At 57.8% G+C, this 20,764-nt stretch overlaps 1 protein-coding gene across 1 annotated transcript in view; it reads right to left on the bottom strand.

Annotated features, from left to right (window-relative positions):
• ANK2 (ankyrin 2) overlaps positions 1–20,764 on the bottom strand; it is a 180,106-nt gene that overhangs the window by 96,868 nt on the left and 62,474 nt on the right. Inside the window, exons 5-12 of the mRNA XM_081090714.1 lie at positions 18,378–18,476; positions 17,036–17,221; positions 12,522–12,620; positions 8,372–8,470; positions 7,531–7,629; positions 4,497–4,694; positions 1,090–1,188; positions 856–954 (exon numbers count right to left, since the gene is read on the bottom strand). Of these exons, the coding sequence (XP_080946840.1) occupies positions 856–954; positions 1,090–1,188; positions 4,497–4,694; positions 7,531–7,629; positions 8,372–8,470; positions 12,522–12,620; positions 17,036–17,221; positions 18,378–18,476 (978 nt within the window). The remainder of the gene's footprint in view (positions 1–855; positions 955–1,089; positions 1,189–4,496; positions 4,695–7,530; positions 7,630–8,371; positions 8,471–12,521; positions 12,621–17,035; positions 17,222–18,377; positions 18,477–20,764) is intronic.

The raw sequence follows: 20,764 nt of genomic DNA, 5'->3' as shown, positions 1-20,764 counted from the left end.
TGCACACCAGGCACTTCAGCACAGAAACCATCAAACACAAACCCCCGGGACATGAGAGGAGACACGAAGGAAAGGAATGAACATCGTTTCACGCCTCACAGGGACAGAGACACCAACATCCAGCAACTCTCTGGACCCACTGCCTTTGGTAACGGGACTTTTTAACCCGAGCACAGATGCTCCTGGGGGCAGAGCTGTTTCTGCTGCCCGCGTACATCCTCAGCAGCCCGGGGCCAAGAGCTCCCTGCACGGTGGTGCCCTGTGCCCGCGGGAGGGAGTGTGCACACGGCGATCAGAGTCTCAAGGGCGATTCCAGACAAGGACCCACACAGAGGCTGAGCCGAGGTGCGGGAGTCCCAGGTGCCGAGTTCCTGGCAGAGAGCAAGCTGTCTGGGGGCACGTGCCTCCCAGGTGTGTGAGAAATGGGATGTGACTCCTCAGGTCAGAGAGGGCGCCTCTACCAACAAAATCACATCCAGACAGAGTCCAAGCGGGGCAGCAGGTGGGAAACCCGCGTCCCTGAGCCCGGGGTGGCTACAGCGAGAGCAGCCTCACTCAGCCTCTCTGGTTAGTGCGCTGGCCTGGCTGGGTCCTGACCTGCAACTTGCACAGAGACCGCCAGGGATACCGTCCAGCCAGCGCAGCGAGCCCCCGGAGCTCACTGCCCCGCCCTCAGTCAGTCGAGCTCTGGCCAAGCGTGGGCTGCGTCCACCGCGTGGGGACGCTCCAGGACCAGCGACCGTCCCTCCCCGCAGACTCGGCTCAGTCCTACAGTCGCCCTGCACCAGCCGCACCGGCTCTCTCTCCACCGCCGCGAGCAGACAGACGGCGGACAGCCCTGCGGGCCATACTCACAATGTTAGTGACGTCTGGGCAGGCGCCGTTCTGCAGCAGCAGCAGCACAATGTTCAGGTGGCCCATGAAGGCCGCCACGTGTATAGGCGTGAGGCCCGACTGCGGACAGAACAAAGCAACACGACAGCAGCTTTACTCCCCTGCACGTGCCCAGCTCTCCATCGGCGGCCTAGTGAGGGGCAGGGGGCGCAGATGGGGGAGTGAGGGGTGGTGACAAGCCGGGACCGTGTCTACCTCGGTGACCGCCTGGATGGAAGCCCCGTATTTCACCAGCAGCTCCATGACTTTGATGCGGTTTTTCTTGCAGGCAATGTGCAGTGGAGTAAAGCCGTTCTGTGCAAAAGACAACCGGTTAGTGGGAGACGTGCGCAGCCACTCAGGCAGGGCATGCACAACGCGGCGTCCGACCGCATCGTCACACGTGCTGTGTCCTGAGGGCTCTGCCCCTGCAGTGAGCACTGGGCGTGCCCGCGGGGGCGGCTGTGTGGGGTCCTGCCTGTGTGGACACCGAAACAAGCGCCCACAACAACACGGCAGCTCGTCAGAGAAGGACAAGGGGCCGTGAGACGCGGGGGGGGCGATGAACCGTGTCAGGTGCTTCGGAGATAAGCACGTTTTTTCTGATGAAAGGCCACATCTTAGGCGTAAACACCTTCATCGGTTTTAAAATTCCAAGGCCATGACTGCCTCTACAATCAGTGTTTCAGATCTGCTACCACTTTCTCCAGGAGGAGGGGCCAGTGAGCAGGAAGCATGATCTGTGTGGATAGTTTTTTATATCTTGACGTTACATTAAAATGTGTATAGGAAGTTATCTTAGCAGAAGTTATAAGACAGGTTCATGAAACCTAGTTTATGAAGAAATGGTTGTTAAATTCACGAATATTTTTAAGAAAAGTGTGGAGGGTTTCTGGAATAATGGGAAGGAGAGATCTCTCAGAGGCAGAGGAATGTGGTGATGTCTAAGGCACTTTTGAACTTTTCACACTGAGCTCATGTGTAGGGATTGGGGGCTATTATATAAAAATGTGCCAGGCTGGTGTGGCTCAGTGGTTGAGCGTCAACCTATGAACCAGGAGGTCATGGTTTAATTCCCTGTCAGGGCACATGCCTGGGTTGTGGGCTTGATCCCCAGTGTGGGACGTGCAGAAGGCAGCCGATCCATGATACTCTCTCATCACTGATGTTTCTCTCTCTCTCTCCCTCTCCCTTCCTCTCTGAAATTAATAAAAATATAAAGAAAAAGAAAAATGTGTCCCCAAACTTACTCTGGTGCGCTGTACTGAGTATATTTCTATGTGAATGTGGATCCCTGTGGGGGACGGGTGCATGTGCCCTGCAGGTGACCGTGGGGACAGTGCCAGCCAGTGTTTCTCAGGCCCCGCCCCTCGCAGGAGGCGCGTGGTCATGCTGACCCAGCGCCTGCTCCTCCCAGGGCTGAAGGCATTTCCTAGTATGGGCTGTGGGTGAGCCGGATGTAAGCAGACGCACTTACAAGACTTCATATTAAGTCGCAATCTACACTAATAAAAGAAAACATGCAAATTGGTGTCACTTCACTACGCCCACCAGCCAATCAGTTGAGTATGCAAATTAATCCAACAAAGATGGCGGTTAATTTGCATACATAGGCGCCCAGTGGCCTGGGTCCCGGGAACATCATTGGCACCCAGGTCACTCCGAGGTAGGCCCCGTGTAGGCCCTGAGCAGCCTAGGAAGGGCCTGAGCCAGGGGGCTCCTGGGCTGGGCCGAGCCTCCAATCAGAGCCGAGGGGGCCCCTGCCCAAGCCTAAAGCCTCGGCCAGATGCTTTAGGCCTGGGCAGGGGCGGAGCCAGCGATCAGAGGGAGATGGGGGGGCCGTGCCCAGGCCCCAAGGCTTTAGGTCTGGGCAGGGGCCGAGCCGGTGATTGGAGGGAGCTGGGGGTCCCCTGCCTAGGCCCAAAGCCTGGGCCAGAGGCTTTAGGTGTGAGCTACAGAGGAAACACCTTTTCTGAACGCTCATTGGCTAAGCTCCCTGTATGCCACTGGTAATATTCTTAGTAACTTGGGTAATAAGAATCCAATAAGGTGATCTAGGTTTTTCCACCACACTCCTGGAGAAAAAAACGAAGGTCCGCTGCTGGAGGGCTAAGAAATGTCATATCCTGCCCTAGCTGGTTTGGCTCAGTGGGTAATGCCTCGGCCTGCCGACCGCAGGGTCAGGGTTCAATTCTGACCAAGGGCATGTACCTAGGTTGCAGGCTCCTCCCTGGCCGGGGCCCAGGCAGGGCTCACGCAGGAGGCAACCAATCAAAGTGTTCCTTCCACTTTGATGTTTCTCTCTGTCTTTCCCTTTCTCTTCCACATTCTCTAAAAATCAATGGAAACATATCCTCAGGTGAGGATAAAAAAATAATAAAGAAATGTCATATCCTATGAAAGACACATCTTGAAAATGCCTAAAGAAAGTTGTCATTTTTTTCATGATAAAGGGCCTGGAGTCCGTGTTGATGAAAACACCTTGGTGGCTGCGGTGACTGGCAGTGACTGCAGCAGCAGGGTGATGGGGCTGGTGCCTTCCCCTGATCAGCCTGGTCGCCTCCCACAAAGGGAGGCAAGACTGCGGCTTAGGTCTGCTCCCCAAAGGGAGCAGGGAACGGGCCTAAGCCATCAGTAGGACATCCCCTGAGGGATCCCAGTATGTGAGAGGGGGGCAGGCTGGGCTGAGGGACCACCCACCGTGCATGAATTTCGTGCACCGGGCCCCTAGTATTCTATAAGCTCACTGCCCATTCTCCGGCTGAAAATGAGCATTTTCCTCCTTGTAAGAAAATACCTCCACACGTGTCACACAGAACCTGGAAGGGCTATTTGTTTCCCAGGCAGGAAGGCATGCACTGATTCTGATGGGAGATTTCTAAACAGAAACACGATTTCTATTAGATCATTCTGAGGGCATCCTATCATCTCAAGTATTGAGTGAAGACTGACTTGATGGACATGAACCATGTAAATGTCTAGGAGAAAGTGTGCTCCTAGTGTGTGAGTTGGGACAAGACACAGTTAGTGCATGCCTGCGGCCAGCGGCTGTTAGAAGGAAGGTGATGCGGGAAGTCACTCGGCATTAGGCCCCCGGAGACACCAGGTGCAGGGATGGCTTCCGGGAGGTTTGTGCCAACCGCCTCCTGGCGTCAGGCCCTGAGCCGGCTCGCGCCCCTGGCTGGTGACCAGCCCAGGCGGGACTGTCCAGGGGGGGTTGTCCGGGGGGACTGTCCGGGGAACCCCACATATGCTGAGATCACACCGTCTGACGTGTCCGACCATTGGCCACCGCAGCCTCGTCCAGAAAGGAACGACTAAGGCTCAACTTTCCCACACGTTCATTCTGACCCGAGAGAGCTGTCTGAACCCACTTTATCATTCCCTCTGTCAGCTTCTATTTTCCAGCTCCAACTGTGACCACTCAGAGCTGCCCTTTCTATTGCAACTCGCCAACCACGGCACGCTGCCTTCGTGTTCTCGTCCACCTCGCCACGCCCGCGACCGCGTCCCAGCGACCGTGAAGGCAGGACGGAGCCAGGTGCCCGTGTGGGCCGGGTCTGCACGCCGCTCACTGCGGGCCCGCCCTCCCACCCGCCTCGCCGGGCGGCTGCTCAGGTTACCAGGGCTCGGGCGTTGGCGTTGGCCCGCTTGTCCAGAAGCAGCTTGGTGACACGGTAGTGGCCGCAGTGCGCGGCCACATGCAGGGCCGTCAGGTAGTCCAGCGTGACGTCGTCCACGGGCGCCTTGTGCTGCAGCAGGTGCTTGACGCAGTCCACGTGGTCGCCCTGCGCGGCCATGTGCAGCGGGGACAGCCCGTTCTGCGCAGCAAAACAAAGCAAACGCCGCGTCAGGCATCGCTCGCAGGGTCGGGAGCACAGCAAAGCCCATTGTCCATCTCCGGGAAAGCTAGGGTTAGAGTCCCCAGGTGACGGGGCAACACAGGGCAGGTGACGCCGGGCCGAGAGGAGAGGCCTGAGGCCTCTCTCCGGCTCCCTGCTCTGCGCTCCCACGGTCCTAGGACCTCTTGCCTCCGCCGGGACGTGAGCTGGGCGTGGCGAAAGCAGGCAGGTAAGAGCTAGAAAAGGGGAGGCGAGGTGGGCCAGGGGCCAGTGACCTCCCAGCTTTTAAGTCTGAGGAAAACCTAGATGTATCTTCACGGATACGGCCCAAAGCAACGTGAGCCTCACTTCTCAGGGGCCAACATAGGACACAAGATCGTGGTGATTCGCTGCCAGGGGTCAGGCTCGGTCAGGCTTAGTTTTCAAAGTTAAATAAATAAGCTTCTAGGACAAAAAATGTACGATTAAGACACTAAATTAGAAAACATCTCAGTAAAGAGAGCAGACTGTTGCCTCTTAGTAACCAGTGTACATGTGGTCGTTAGAAAATAACGGTGACCACAGACGCAGTTTGGCAGCACTGACGTGCGCAGAAGCAGAGACCAGCACGGGCCCGGCCCCTACTCTCCCCGGGAAGGGGTTGCAACAGTGGGGGGGGGGGGACAGCTGAGAACAAATGCACCCACATTCAATCGTAGGGGTTTGTGGGCTGCAGCAGGATACGCGACTTCATTTTCTTCTTTGTGAAATTCTCTTTACTCATAATTACTGGTTTTGCAATTATAAATTCATAAAATGAACTTAGGACAGAGGGCAAGTAGATGAGGGGTTTATGCATAGATGTGTGGATAAAGGGCACAGTGCCCAAGACCCTCGGGCCTTGCAAGGCCTGGACTGGGGTGTGCCCATCCGCGGACATGCTGTCGGTCTTAATGCTGTTTAATCCACCTAATGACCACGTGGACAATAAAATCTGCACCATTTAATCCTTTGTTCGTTTTCAGAAATATGCACTGAGCGCCCCTCGAGCCTGCGCACGTCCCGAGGACAGCAGGGCCTTGTCCACACGCAGGCGACCCTCTCAGAGGCACAGGAATGACTCGGAAAGAGAAAGAACTGGAAGGAGGCGCCTTCGACGCCCCTGCCAGGCGTCACTAGGTCAGTTCCTGTTCTTCCTGCTCCTCGCCTGCGTAATGGTCGCCTTTTCTATCTTTTTACTTAATTCTGAGCTTCTTAAAGATATAGACTGCCTATTATTTATCTTGATAGTTCCTATTGACTAGACACTGCCTGGCACACTGTAGCTACTCACTAGGATAATTAGGTGGTGCGTGATGAATGAATGAACGAATGAGTGAGTGAATGCATGCATGAATGAATGAATGAACGAATGAATGAATGAACAAAAAAAATGAATGAATGCATGAATGAATGAACGAACAAACAGGTAAATAAATATAACCGTGCAGTCACAGACCCTGTGTGCTGGGCCCCTGCATAAGAACGGTATTTCATTTTACAAGGAGGCCACCTAGGTAATCCTGTCTTCATTAGTGACATGCAATTATGGGCCGACTCTGTCGATAAGATTGTTCTGTAGTTGGTGGAATGTTGTCAGCTGCTTATCCTCAGCTTGCTAGAGGCTTTTTACTGGTTGTAACATGGCTGGTCTGAAATTTTATAATTTCCATTTAAATTTCAATCTGTTCCCCACGAAACTTTCCAAAACTATCTCTGCATTACCCAGAGCCGCATGTCAAAGACAGGTCCCCATGGCCCCACGGCCCCACGGCCCACGGCCCACGTGCGGGTGTGAGGGTGAACATAATCAAGTCGACTGCTTCTCAGCTCCCGTCTCTGATCTGAGACGGCCTTTCGCGGCCTGGGGCACACCCTCAGAGACTGATTCCATTCCATATGTATTTCAAGTGTGTGGTTTGTGCTACAAAGAATTTCAATTCGATATTCAATTAAAGTACAGGGCACACTGAAAAATACTTGCTTGTGTCAGTGGCCTTATTTTTATTGCTCGCCCTAGCAGTGGCATGGGCTGATCCCAAGCCTGGCCAGGGGCTGGGGCGGTGAAGTGGGGGGAGAAGGTCGGACACATCCTTTGCCTGAGTTTCTGTTGCAGGAAGGGCCTGGGGGTCGTTGCGCATCCATGAAACAGCGTGTGATTGTGCTCGATTTGTCTCAGGACCGTTTCTGGTCACCCAAAGTGGGGAGCTTTACCGTCATAAACCATTTCATGTACATTGAATGGTGACAACCTCATGGCTTGTGTGATTTGTCAGCACAGGGTTTCCCTGTGGTGCGCAGGCTGAGGAAGGAGAGACCTGCTGTGCTGCCTGGAGAGCGTGTGCCTGGTCACGTCTGTGCCGACGCCCGCGAGCCGCGCTCCCTATGGCACTGCAGTCTCCATGGCACCTCTCTGCCCGAGAGACAAAGGCTGGGGAGCTGGGAGGCTCGCCGCCTAAGGCTGAGTTTGCTGCTTTAAAAGAGGATGACTTGGGGGGAAGAGTATCATAAATGGAAGATCACCTCCCGTATGGACACTGTTCTCACTCACAACACAGTAACATTCACGTGTCCGTCTGCAGCAGGGAGAGCAGGCGAAATACAGGAAGAGCCTGCGGGCATGTGTACACTGCATCTTCCTGCGTGCGAGTGTCAATTTCAAGTAATTTAAGAAGTTTGACGTTTGTTCCCCACTCCTCGCATACAGATACTGAGAGGTGCTTGCGGATGCTCTGTTTCGGGGAGAAGAGGGGCGCCGGGGGCGTGTCGGGGTGCCGGGCCGCCCGCGCAGACTCACCTTGGTCCTGGCCAGCAGGGGCGCGCCCCGCTCCAGCAGCAGCTCCACCGCCGGGTCGTGCCCGCTCCGGGCCGCGCAGTGCAGCGGGGTCAGCCCGTCCTGCAAGAGCCAGGCCTCAGTTCCTGTCCTTGTAAGCGAGCTGCACCGCCCGCGGGAACACGGCGCCTGGACCTGGCCCTGGCGGCTCCGCGGGCGGGTAAGAGGTCAGCGAACCGCCTTAGCTTAGCCGGACGCGGGCCTCCTGTTTCTGGGGAAGGAGGCCATGCGGAGACAGCCTCCTACTCCGCTCTCCTGCCTGTTTGCTGATGGTCCATAAACACTCCGAACTGCACTCACCTAACAAGGTGGGCACGGACAGAGAAAGGGCACTCCCTCTCCCCGAGGACCTGAGTCCGGGCGCGGAGAGCGGCTGTCTTCTCCACAAGCACAGAGCGCCTGCTGGGGCGGCTCAGCACCACCCGAAGGGAAATGACTGAGGACCCGCCGCCTTAGACGCAAAAGCCATGCGACCTGTACGATGCCCGAAGAGCCGCTCTCCCGGCTCCATCTCCCACCCAAATGAGATGAGTGGGTGCGACCGCGACCTTCGTTCCCAGAAAACTCCTGAGCAGGGGCTGGGGTGCCTCCTTGGGGGTGGGCTCTGCTTTCTGGGCACTTGGGAGAAACAGGAATTCCATGTTGCCACAGGAACCCGTAAACATTGTCTGAGGCTTAAATAAAAGCCCAGAAAGCCATGTCCCAGAAAACCCGTGTTGTCACGTGTCCAGGGCCCGGCACATTGGGGCGAATGCTGGACAACACGGAACCTCGCGGTGGCAGGAAGCAGAAGGCAGACACTCACCCTGGTTTTGGCGTCGATCTGACCTCCGCGGTCCAGCAGGAGCTTCACCATGTTTGTGTTTCCCCGTTTGGAGGCCACATGCAGAGGGGTGATCCCGTTCTGCAGGGAGAGAGGCGGAGCACGCGGGTATGGGCACGGGGAGCACGCGGGTGTGGGCACGGGGAGCACGCGGGTGTGGGCACGGGGAGCACGCGGGTGTGGGCACGGGGAGCACGCGGGTGTGGGCGCGGGGAGCACGTGGGTGTGGGCGTGGGAGCACACAGGTGGGGGCGTGGTAGCACGCGGGTGTGGGCGTGGGAGCACACGGGTGTGGGCACGGGGAGTATGTGGGTGTGGGTGCGGGAGCACCTGTCACAGGGGATGGGGAGGCGGCCCGAGGAGAACCTGACCCAAAGCTGCTACATCTCAACAGCTTCCATTTTTAAGGAACAAAAGCACCCAAACCACTAAACACCACAGTAGGAGAATGAAAACGGAATAAGGCTGCGTCACTAAGTCACCAGCCACACATCTGCACAGAGGGGGCCCCGGACTGTCAAGGGGGCACGTCTATGAAACAGAAACACGACGTCTGGTTCTACCTGGGACCGAGCCCGAGTCCAAGCCCATCCTCTCTCCAGCCTCCACCACCCGCCGAGCCTGGTCGGAGGGTTTCCTGTGCTCACACGAGAGCCCGAGCCACTGAAGGCGGTTCTCAACGCCTCCCGGAGGATCCCTCAGAAACCAACGCCCTTTCCGGGCAGGAGACGTCCGAGGACAAACCCCACAGACGGGACCTGTGTTATTTCACTGGCGAACACCTGCCGTCACTGGGCAAGGATCGGACTTGGCTCTTGGTATGGCGTAATCCTGCAGATGTTCTGACCCTGCGTTTGGTTATTCTATCACACGTGTGTCTGACGTGCCGTTAAGTCAGCTCTGACGCCCGGGAACCTGGAATGGTGCCACCCAGTGTCCGTCCGCACCGCTCGGCACCGCCTGCGGCTCTTGCGTGAGCCCCTCCAGCTCCTGCTTGGCCTCCTCTGCTGCTGCCTCCGTTCCCGGCATCGCTGTCTTTCCCAAAGCCCCGCCTCCTCACCAGGTGTCTGGAGCAGGACAGCGTCCGCGTGTCACCTGCCCCGGCCGTGCTCCGGCTGACCCGCCTTTCTCGCGCTCCGGGGCCTCCGCGCGGCCCTCCTCCAGCCCCCGGTTAAAACGAACCAGCTTCCCCGTCAGCCTCTCCACCGTCTGACCTCCCACCCTGGTCTCGGCCTTGGTCGCCGTGGCCCGTCTGGGCTCCCGGTGACCTTTCCTGATGGTCCCCCGGCTGTCCTTCCGGCCTCGGCCCCCCGACTCGCTGGCTGCTGCCCGCACTCGCCCTGAGGACTGGGCCGAGGTCGGCGAGAGCCTCGCGTCTCCGTCGTCTGCGCTGAGGCTGTGCGCTTCTCCTGCCGTGGCTCCCTTCTTCCTGCTGCTCAGACGTCCTGCTTGGCCACTTTCCTCCGTCACTTTCAGCAGCCGTCTCGCATCGTGGCTCCTTCGGCCTCAGACGGTGTCGCCTGCAGAGCTTCAGTCACTCTCTCTTCCGCCCGAGGGCTCCTCCCTCGAGTCTCTCCGTTTTCCGTGGGGCACGCGTGCTCTGTGCGCGGACTGAACGGAGTCTGAAGCCCTCGCCGACAGGAAACCGTCCTGCGTCCGTGGCCCGTCCTGCGTCCGTGGCCCGTGCTGACCGTGGCACCTGCTGACCGTGGCACCTGCTGACCGTGGCACCTGCTGACCGTGGCCCGTGCTGACCGTGGCACCTGCTGACCGTGGCACCTGCTGACCGTGGCACCTGCTGACCGCGGCCCGTGCTGACCGTGGCCCGTCCCGGGGCAGCTGACGCGATAGGACGGCCAGCGCTGGGCGCCCTGCCTTCAGAGCGGCCGCCGCTTCCCATGGACACGCTCCTCGCAGCGCCCAGCATCCGGGAACGCTGGCCGCCAGGTCCGAGTGCCTCTCTCTTCCGAACCCCCTGGCACCGCCAGCTCCTCCCGCTCCGTGTGAGCCTCCCTCCGCCCGCGTGGGGGATTGGGGTGACGGACCTGCAGTCGCGCACCCTTGGGGTTCCGTTCCCGAAGACGGATGTGCACGGAACCTTGCTAACCCGCAGGCGCTTGGGTTTTCCCATATTTGTTGACATATTCTTGTGAGGATTCTGACAGGTTGATTCTCTGTGGCTTAAATCGTTGTCTGTACCCCACCTGCCCCGGGGTTACTTCTCCCCAGTGCGTTCAGGGCAGCCCTCGCTTGGCGTTCTAGAACTCCAGGCTCCTTCCCCGGGGGCTTCTCCTTCAAAGGCCTCCCTTCCGCTCTGCCGTCTGCACAGACTTCCGGCGACTGCCCCCACCTGCCTTCTCCTCCTGGTCGGTCTCCTCCGCCGCCTTTGGTCTGAGCTGCCCTCTGTCCCCTGAGCTTCCGGTGGGGCCTCCTGGGCTTCCTTGTTTGTGCTCCTCTACCTCCTCACACAGACAGAGACCCAGGACACAGAAGCAGGAGCCGACTGGAGCCTCAGAGGGAAGGCGGGGGAGGGGAGTGTCTGCATGGCCCACGGACACAGACATAGTGGGTGAGGGCCTGGGGTGGGGCGGGGCGGGCTAGAGGGGGCCCATGGGGGAGAAAGGGGACACGTGTAATACTCCCAACAACGAAGGTCTGTAAGAAGGAACAGTCCTCTCGATCTCTACGTGGTCGTCACCGAACTGCTCTGGGGACTCAGCCTGGTCTCGTCACCTTGAACACATGTCCCTCGCCTGCCTGCCTCTAACAATGGGCAGGGTTTCTTCTGTCCCCCATCTCGAGCTTTCCTTCCTCTTGACCCCCCGAATCTCTTCCCAGCATCCTCCCTACTGAGGTCGCTAGTCTCAGGCCATGGCTCTGCTTCTCCCTCAGGTGTTTACCCTGCACACCTGCTGTTTCTGTGCCTCGCACCCACCAGGAAGGCTGCTCGCCTGACGCGTGGCACCCGATTCCCACCTGCCCCTGGCTGTGCACAGAGGGAACAGGCCTCTCCCCGCCCCGCTCTAACCCCAGCCGCTCTGATCTGTGTCCGCCACTGGGGACCCCCGCGCACACCCGTCGTCTGGCTGTGGGAGCACGTGTCTGTGGTGACAGGTTCCTGGCTCTGCGGCTCCCGGGCCTGGGCCGACCCTCTGGCCACACTGGGTCCCGCTTTACTTCCTGCTGCGACCCGGCTCCCTGAATTCCCGGCGCGTCCCGTGCGGTGCCATGTGGCGTGTCCTGGAACCCGTGGGAAGCGCTCTGCCTCCTCTCCCTTAGCTGCTGTCACTGCAGCGCAGACGGGTGGCGGTTATGGCGACGGTTTTCCTAGGAGGCCGCTCGGGGTTGCCCACCTGACCTGGCGCCGTGGCCCCTGCCTGCGCGCTGTGTCCGCCCGTATGAGAGTGACCGCGTCTCTGAGCCTGCGTTCCCCGGGGGACACTCAGCTCCCGAGGGGAAACGCCCGTCCTGGTCCCTGCCGCTCGCTCCACCCAGTCCGTCCCTCGCCTGACAGCTCCCGTCCACCTCGGCTCACGCTTCGCGCTCCGACGGTGCGAGTGCGCCATGGCGCTCCCCTCCGCGTGTGCGCGGGAGCCGCCGCCCCTTCCCTGTTACACTGAGTGTGACGGTCACGGGAGGGGATCCCAGTGAGAGCATTCCCCGGAACCCACAGCTCGACGTGGCGTTTCCACACGTCCCAGGGAGACGCCACCTCAGCACAGTCTCCGTTCGTGAGACAATCCCTGCCACACCATGTGCCCCGCGGCCCCGTGGAGACGGTGCGGACAGGCACTACGCGCTCTACACCTCACGCTGCAACAGGGCAGTTATCTACTGATGGGCAGCTGCTCCCCGGCCCACGCGAGAGCTCGGCGTCTGACCGCGCTCCCTGACCTGCAGCGGCCTGTGCGGGAGGGGGCGCCGGCCTTATTTGTCACGGGTTGGGCTGGGAGGACTTTGAGATTTGAAGGAAGGAAGGAAAATCTCGTATCTCTGGACAGATGGGGGTGAGAGAGAGGGACGGGCCCTCCCTGGGACCCTGAGCCACCGCGGGCACAGATGGGGGTGAGAGAGAGGGATGGGCCCTCCCTGGGACCCCAAAGCCAGTGCAGGGGACCCGCCCTGTCCGTACCCGGGCGGTGAAGTCCACGGCGGCTCCCCGGTTGAGCAGGAGGGTGGCCACGTTGACATTGCCATAGTGGGCGGCGATGTGCAGGGGCGTGAAGCCGCTCTGGGGAGCAGAGAGAAGCACAGTCGGTCAGGCCGTCCCCCCCTGTGTGCCGTCGCAGGAGCATGAGAACCACGTGGTTAAAAAAGAAAAACAAAACAAAACAAAAAAACACCGAGGGTGGCTGTCTAGCTGGTGACCGCAGTTCAGCCCAGGCCACGGGCGCTGCCCAAGGCTCCTGTCAGCGCTCGGGGGGATAACCACGTCTCTAGGGGGGCGGTGAGCCCCCACATCCTTGGTGTTATTTCTAATTACCGTCACAGTTCCCCCGGGAGATTTGCCATCTGTACAAAACCAGGTGCTTGAGTCCCTTTAACTTTAGAGAAAAACGATGACTCAACAACGTAAGGTGTTAGCCACGGGAATAACAGTTATGAGCTTAAAATCTTTTCCCCAGAGAAGAACTCAAAATGAATGTTTCTTAAGAAACGGATGGACAGCAGGGGTTGGCGTGCGGACGCTGCGAGGACGTGGTCACTCTCGGGGTGACACGTCCTGGCCGCTCGCCCTAACGCGGGGCAGTCAGACCGCGTGGTTATAAGGGAAAAGTTTGAAATAAAAAACACACAAAAGTTAACCAACACCCTTGCTGTCAACATGAATATAAAATTAAAAATTCAACTGAACCTAATTTCGAATGTTACTTAAACCAAACTTGATCAATAAGCTAAGATGGATATAAAATACAATAAGCAGGTTAAATCAGCTACACGGGCATTAGAGACCTGTTACTGTCAGAACGTTTTTTTAAAAATGTCTTAAGCTCTTAAATGGAAGGAAAGTACATTTTCATTTCTTTTCTGATGAAAAATTAGAAAGGTTTGCCATTTTCACAGAAGCAGCATAGCAGTTTCTGTTATTAAAGTCCGCAAAGCGCTATTATCCTTGCTCTCGTGTCAGTAACTTCATGACTTAATAAAGGATTACAGAAGCAATCCGGCTGTCCCGTAGCCTGGTCTCGGTCCCCGGGTGTGAGGTGGCCTAGCACTGTCTGTCTCCGGTGAAATGAGCCTGGGTGTGGAGAGCACTGTATTTAAGAAATGTCACCTGAATCCTGGCTGTCACTTTTCCGGTCATTTGACTATAGACTTTGCCTTTTGAACCCAGATCAGGCCCTAGACCAGGGGTGGGCAAACTTTTTGACTCGAGGGCCACAGTGGGTTCTTAAACTGGACCGGAGGCCGGAACAAAAGCATGGATGGAGTGTTTGTGTGAACTAATATACATTCAAAGTAAACATCATTACATAAAAGGGTACGGTCTTTTTTTTTTTTTTAGTTTTATTCATTTCAAACGGGCCGGATCCGGCCTGCGGGCCGTAGTTTGCCCACGGCTGCCCTAGACCCTCAGGGGCAGGGATCCCTGTGCGCTGGCCACACTAACACACACGCTTCCTGACGCAGAGAAGCAGGACGCCAAGAGCAGCAGCCGCTCTGCATCCACGCCCCACAGCGGTCAGGATGTCGCTATTCTGTGGCTACTTGAGGCCAAACATTCATGTCAAAACAGAGGGAGGAATCAGTGTGCAACCTGGCTGTGATTTATAAAATGCCCAGCGCTTACAACTGAAGGAATGATGGGCGTATGTTTCCCACGTTTACCTTCACAGATCCTGCCACCCGACAACATCCCGGGTGCGTGTTTGTTATTCCAGTTACAATGGAATCACAGCAAAACAGCGCGATCGCTGCTGGATCTTTCCCAACTTCTTCAAACATTATTCTTCTCATTTGCAAAATTAAACGGGCGTACTGTCCGAGGTGGCCTCCCTGGCCCGGTGGCGCCTGCCTGTGGCCGGGGCGGGGGGGAGTCCCTGAGCCACGTGTGGGGGGGGCTCCGCGCCCGCAGTCGCCCAGGAAAACGCCCCCTGAGACTCCGTGTCCTCACAGACCCTTTCTGCCTCAGTGCGAGCCTTCCCAAATGGCGCTTCCAGCACACGCGTGGAGCCAGGGCTGCTTCAGAAATGCATCTCAACCACCAGAGTCACCTCAACAGTGAGCGGCGTTAAACCCGTAATTAAGACAGCGATCCGGGCAGCTCCATCTGAGCCCCTCGCCAAGCAGATGGGCCTGTGTGTTTTGGTTTTTGTATTTTTAATCTCTGCCCTGAGTTCCATGCATACAGATGGAACAGGAGGAAGGGTATGATAACCCAAGTTTGTTTATGTCTCCATGGGTCGTGTTGTTGATAAGCAAGGAGCTAGGTCTAGACCGGCCGTGGGCAAACTACGGCCCGCGGGCCAGATCCGGCCCGTTTGAAATGAATAAAACTAAAAAACAAAAAAGACCGTACCCTTTTATGTAATGATGTTTACTTTGAATTTATATTAGTTCACACAAACACTCCATCCATGCTTTTGTTCCGGCCTCCGGTCCAGTTTAAGAGCCCATGTGGCCCTCGAGTCAGAAAGTCTGCCCACCCCTGGCCTAGCCACACGACTCCCAGTAACACTGTGTGTGGAGGCTGTTCTCCAGCCCAGCGCTTGACAGAGGCCCGTCTGAGTGAAAATCTATATACGAGTCCCTGGACGGGGGAAGGGGGCAGGTTCCTGCTTCTAATGTACTTTCAACAGTGCTTCCTAGGGTCTCGGGGCAGTGGGCGGCCACAGGCATGGAGAGGCCACTAAACACGTGCACTCACATGCGCGCACACACACGCACACGCATACATACTCACACGTGCACACACGCGCACACATATACATACACATATGCATACACACATGCATACATACTCACACGCACTACACTGAGGCCTCTGACCTGACGCTGTGCTGAGGGCTGGGACCGCCTGTGCTCTGTGGAAATAGGCGGCCGCGTGACAAGCACTGAGACAGCGTTACGAGACACGTGCTCTCTCAGGACACGGTCAGTGTCATCACTGATGAAGGACACTGTGGGAAAAGCCCATCGGGAGGGCACCTGTGCTTAGAGACGGGACGAGGCGGGCAGCACACCTCCTCCCAGGTCACCGTCTAAGCTCGGGCCTGGGGACCCTCGTCCAGAGGGCACAGCTCGGCGGCAAAGCAGCCACGCCCCAGAGGGACCTGCTTTAAGACGGAGTTTGGCTCCACGCTCCACGCTAACGGGCCATTCCACGCGTTCCCTGGGTAAATATTGCTTCAGACATAGGCGACATTCATTGTCTGGAATTACCCGCTCCCTTGATTATGGGAAACGTTTCCAAATCAATTTCCTAATAAGGGAAGTACCGTCATTAGTGAAGTTAGTGAGCATTTATTCTAACTGGGCAAAAACTAAAAATAAAAACAAGGCGTATGTTGGCATAAGCTGGCACCGTACCTCAGTCGTCCTATTCACCATCATCTGAAGCAGTGGGTGTGGGGGAAAGAGGGGAGATGTTAGCACACTGCGAATTAGGAGACGGTCCGCGCGGAGCCGGCCCGCGGGCCCAGCACGCGACACGCGCTCACCTTTCTGTTTCTATTCTTTTTTACTAGAAACGGAAAAATTAGGCAACTTTCTAAAAAGCTGAACCTCATCTTTTAAAAAACATTTTTTTTTATTTACTTTTTTTGTTAATCCTCACCCGAGGGTATTTTTCCATTGATTTTGAGAGAGGAAGGGAGAGGGAGAGACAGAGAGAAACATCGATGTGAGAGAGACACATTGACTGGTTGCCTCCAGCACGCACCCCGACCAGGGCTGGGGAACTGAGTGCATGCCCTTGACCAGAATCGAACCTGGGACCCTTCAGTCCGAGGGTCGATGCTCTATCCACTGAGCAAAACCGGCCAGGGCTACAAAAGATTATCTTTAACTTCTCTGTTATGGTACCTGACAGTCCCCTTCCTTCCCAAACCCCCTGAAAGTCAGTGATCCCTTCAGACGAGCAGAGCGCCTGTTACACGGGGCCCACTGCTCTCCATCCGGAGCCCGTGGCCAGGAGCCGGGGCCTTGCCTGGGACAGAGGGCGGTGGGAGCCCGCGGCCAGGACCCGGGGCCTTGCCTGGGACAGAGGGCGGTGGGAGCCCGCGGCCAGGACCCGGGGCCTTGCCTGGGACAGAGGGCGGTGGGGGCCCGCGGCCGGGACCCGGGGCCTTGCCTGGGACAGAGGGCGGTGGGGGCCCGCGGCCGGGACCCGGGGCCTTGCCTGGGACAGAGGGCGGCCAGGAGCCCGCGGGGCCTTGCCTGGGACAGAGGGCGGTGGGGGCCCGCGGCCGGGACCCGGGGCCTTGCCTGGGACAGAGGGCGGTGGGGGCCCGCGGCCGGGACCCGGGGCCTTGCCTGGGACAGAGGGCGGCCAGGAGCCCGCGGGGCCTTGCCTGGGACAGAGGGCGGTGGGAGCCCGCGGCCGGGACCCGGGGCCTTGCCTGGGACAGAGGGCGGTGGGAGCCCGCGGGGCCTGGCCTAGGACAGAGGGCGGTGGGAGCCCGCGGCCGGGACCCGGGGCCTTACCTTGGACTGCACGTCCGCGTTGTGGTCGTTCTGCAGCAGCAGCGCCGCAGACTTGGTGTCGTCCTTGCGGGCGGCGATGTGCAGGGCGGGCAGCCGCACCTTCCCCTTGGTGTCGTTCTCCAGGAGCACGGCCACCGCCTGGTTGTGGCCCTGCTGCAGCGCCACTGCCAGCGGCGTGAAGCCGTCCTGCGGACGCGGACAGAGGTGGCCTGAGCTTCGGGAAGCGGGGGGACGGGGGGCGGAGAGCAACAGCTGGGTGGACAGCAGAGCAACGAGCAGTGGGGCGAACGTGCCTCAGAGACCGGAGGTGAGAGCCAGGCCCGTGCCTCATTGCCGTAGCGGGGAGCCCCCACCAGCACTGCGCTGTCAGTGTCTCCCTTTAGGGCCGCCAATATTTGCTTTACAGCCCGGCCGGTGTGGCTCAGTGATTGATCGTCGGCCTAGGAACCAGGAGGTCACGGTTCGATTCCCCGTCAGGGCTCAGGCCCGGGTTGCGGGCTCCATCCCCAGTGTGGAGCGTGCAGGAGGCAGCCGATCCATGTTTCTCTCTCATCACTGATGTCTCTCTCCCTCTCCCTCCCTCTCTGACATCAATGTACATTCAGGGGCTCCTGCGTCGGGGGCCTGAACGTCACAAATGTCCCACCACCTTGCGGGTGATGCCTGCCGTCAGGACGCAAACCTGGCCCTGCCTCTGTCCGTCCCTGTGTTCCCGTCTGTCATGTCTGATCCAAGGGGAGCTGCCCCAGCTTTCCTTTGGTTCCGTTTGCATGAAGCACGTTTTCTATCCTAACGGAGCCCATCTCATGGCCCTGATACTCGGTGGCACACCCAAAGGTGTATTATTTTTTGGCCAATCTGACCAACAAAAACAGGCATTCTTTCGACTCAGTCACACTGATGGATGCTGTGCTGGCTGTTGTCATTTTTTAAATTTGACGATCGCAGGGAAACGAGGTCGGTCTGATGTATTTTAAAAATTCTCAGCCTGCCGGTTGACAGTCGCTGTCGTGTCTGTGGAAATGGTTCTCATCCAGTGTGTCCTGTTCCGTGTGCACCAGCACAGGAAGCACGGAATGTGAAGCCAACCTGTTTCTTAACGGGGGGAGGAGTGACGCACGCAGCACTGAGAGAGGAAACACCGCAGGGCACCCGGGAGGCTGGGGAGGAGGGAAGAGCAGCCGGGGAAGCGTGACGTCACGGAGAACAAAGTGTCAGGCCCGCAATCAGGGCCCCTGCTCGCTGAGCCGCGTGCGGGGTCCTCCCTCGCGGCCACGGCTGCGGGTCCCGGCGGCCTCGCTGCCCGCACAGCGTGGACAGGAAGGCCTGTGGGCGGGCTCACCTCGGTGGCGGTGCTCTGGTTGGCGCCATTCTCCAGCAGGTACTTCACGACCTCGATGTGGTTCTCCTGGGCAGCCATGTACAGGGGCGTGAAGCCGTTCTGGGGACACAGGACAACACGCGGACCGTCATTCCTGACCGGGGAGCGGGCAGGAGCACAGCCGAGGGAGGAGGGGCCGCCCCTCTCGTGGGCGCGCAGACGTGTCCCTGCCATGGAGCTGCCAGGCTCCGGGCCAGCGCAGCCCACACCCAGGCCCTGAGGACGAGGAGCAAGGACATGGGGAAATGGGTCCTCGATCCCTGTCTTCATGTTGGTCCCAGGGAGGCCTGCCTCATCTCCACACTCGTTAAACCAGAGACAGTGAGCATCTGAATATTTGCATGTTCCTAACACACAGAATTTTCACCCCGTGGCAAACACAGGGTGTCCCCCCAGAGTGTAGACACGCTTCGCACAATTACAAAGGCAGCGTTTGCACCTCAACGGGGTTTTCATCTCAGGGTGAATTTCCTTGGTTTAAAGCTTAGTCTGGCTGGAAAGAAACATCAGTGGATCCATCAGCCGTTAAAGTGTGTAGACATGTTTCTGGGACACCCTGTATATGAAATAGTATTTATACACTATCTTCTGTATTTATCAGTGCGTAGCTATTTAAACAGACCACCATGATCTTCAATGTACACAGTTATTACTGAACATGGGTCGGAGCCAATGCGCGAAAGCATCTTTTTTAAAGAATATGTTTTCATTACCCCGGCCAGTTTGGCTCAGTGGATAGCATCGGCCTGGGGACCGAAGAGTTCTGAGTTCAGTTCCGGTCAAGGGCACGCACCTCGGTTGCAGGCTCCTCCCCAGCGCAGGCTCTGGTCGGGGGCGTGTGCAGGGGGCAACCAGTCGATGTGTTTCTCTCATCACTATTTCTCTCTGTCTTTCCCTCTCTGTTCTACTCTCCCTAAAAATCAATGGAAAAATATCCTCGGGAGAGGTTTAAAAATTATATATCCTATATAATAAAAGCCTAATATGCTAAGTGTCTGGTCCTCCAGTCGCCCATTCAACCAATCAAAGCATAATATGCTAATGATATGCTAAGGCCGCTCAACTGCTCACTATAACGGGCAGTGACCACCAGGGGGCAGACACTCTAACCAGTAAGTTAGCTTGCTGTTGGGGTCCAGCCAATAGGGGCTGAGTGTGACGGGCCGGACACGCCCTGGAGTCCTCCCATGGTCCCTCCCAGGCTGGCCAACCTCCTGCGTCCCTCCCAGGTCCTGATCGTGCACCGGTGGGGTCCTTTGGCCTGGCCTGCGCCATCTCACAATCTGAGATCCCTCAGGGGATGTCGGAGAGCTGGTTTCAGCCCCATCCTGCAGGCCAGGCCGAGGGACCCCACTGGTGCATGAATTCGTGCACCAGGCCTCTAGTATGTATATACAGTGGGGCCTTGACTTACGAGTTTAATTCGTTCCGAGACCGAGCTCGTTAAGGAGCTCGTTAACTCAAATTACTCTATCACCTCAATGCAAAAAATCGGCTGAGAGACAGCTGGTATCTCAAAAAACTCGTTAGTCGGGACACTCGTAAGTCAAGGCCCCACTGTACATATATCTTTAAATTGATTTCAGAGAGAGAGGGAGAGGGAGAGGGAGAGAGAAACATCAATGATGAGAAATAATTGAGCCCCCAACCTGGGCATGTGCCCTGACCAGGAATCAAACCGTGACCTCCTGGTTCATAGGTCAATGCTCAGCCCCTGAGCGACACCGGCCAGACACCAGAAATAATTTGGAAAAACATTTTTTCAGGGCTAACCATGTTTTAAAAATAATTCAAAGACCTCTTGCCAAGACAGAGGGCACAGAAAACTGCAATTCATGGGCAACGTGTGAGCACCCAGCTAAGACGTGCCGTCAGCGACTGCACAGATGGGGGGGCTCACTGCCCATTACCCGTCTCCGTCGCATTTGCCATGGGTGAGAAGGGTGAGTGACGTGGGTCCTTGTGTGCATTTCCTTAGATGAGGCGACCTCAGTGGGAGAGTGTGAAACACAGTGCAAATCTCTGCAAGTTTCCACCTGCCGCTGGCCCCGTGGGACCAGTGACACCCCAGTTCCACAGGAAAGGGGTGCTGCAGAGCCGGGCGGACCGCAGGAAGGTCAGTGCCAGGTTCAGGGTTTTCCTGAGCAGAACTGCTCAGCAGGCTGGGGGGCTGAGCGGGCTGGGGACACTGCAGGCTGGGGGGACTGTGGGCTGGGGGGGACTGCGGGCTGGGGGGGACTGCGGGCTGGGGGACACTGCGGGCTGGGGGGGACTGCGGGCTGGGGGGACACTGCGGGCTGGGGGGACACTGCGGGCTGGGGGGACTGCGGGCTGGGGGACACTGTGGG

Source organism: Myotis nattereri, assembly GCF_964212035.1.
Source record: "Myotis nattereri genome assembly, chromosome: 5".
Taxonomy (NCBI): domain Eukaryota; kingdom Metazoa; phylum Chordata; class Mammalia; order Chiroptera; family Vespertilionidae; genus Myotis; species Myotis nattereri.
Note: the sequence above shows the minus strand (reverse complement) of the source record. Positions and strands in the feature narration are given on the sequence as shown.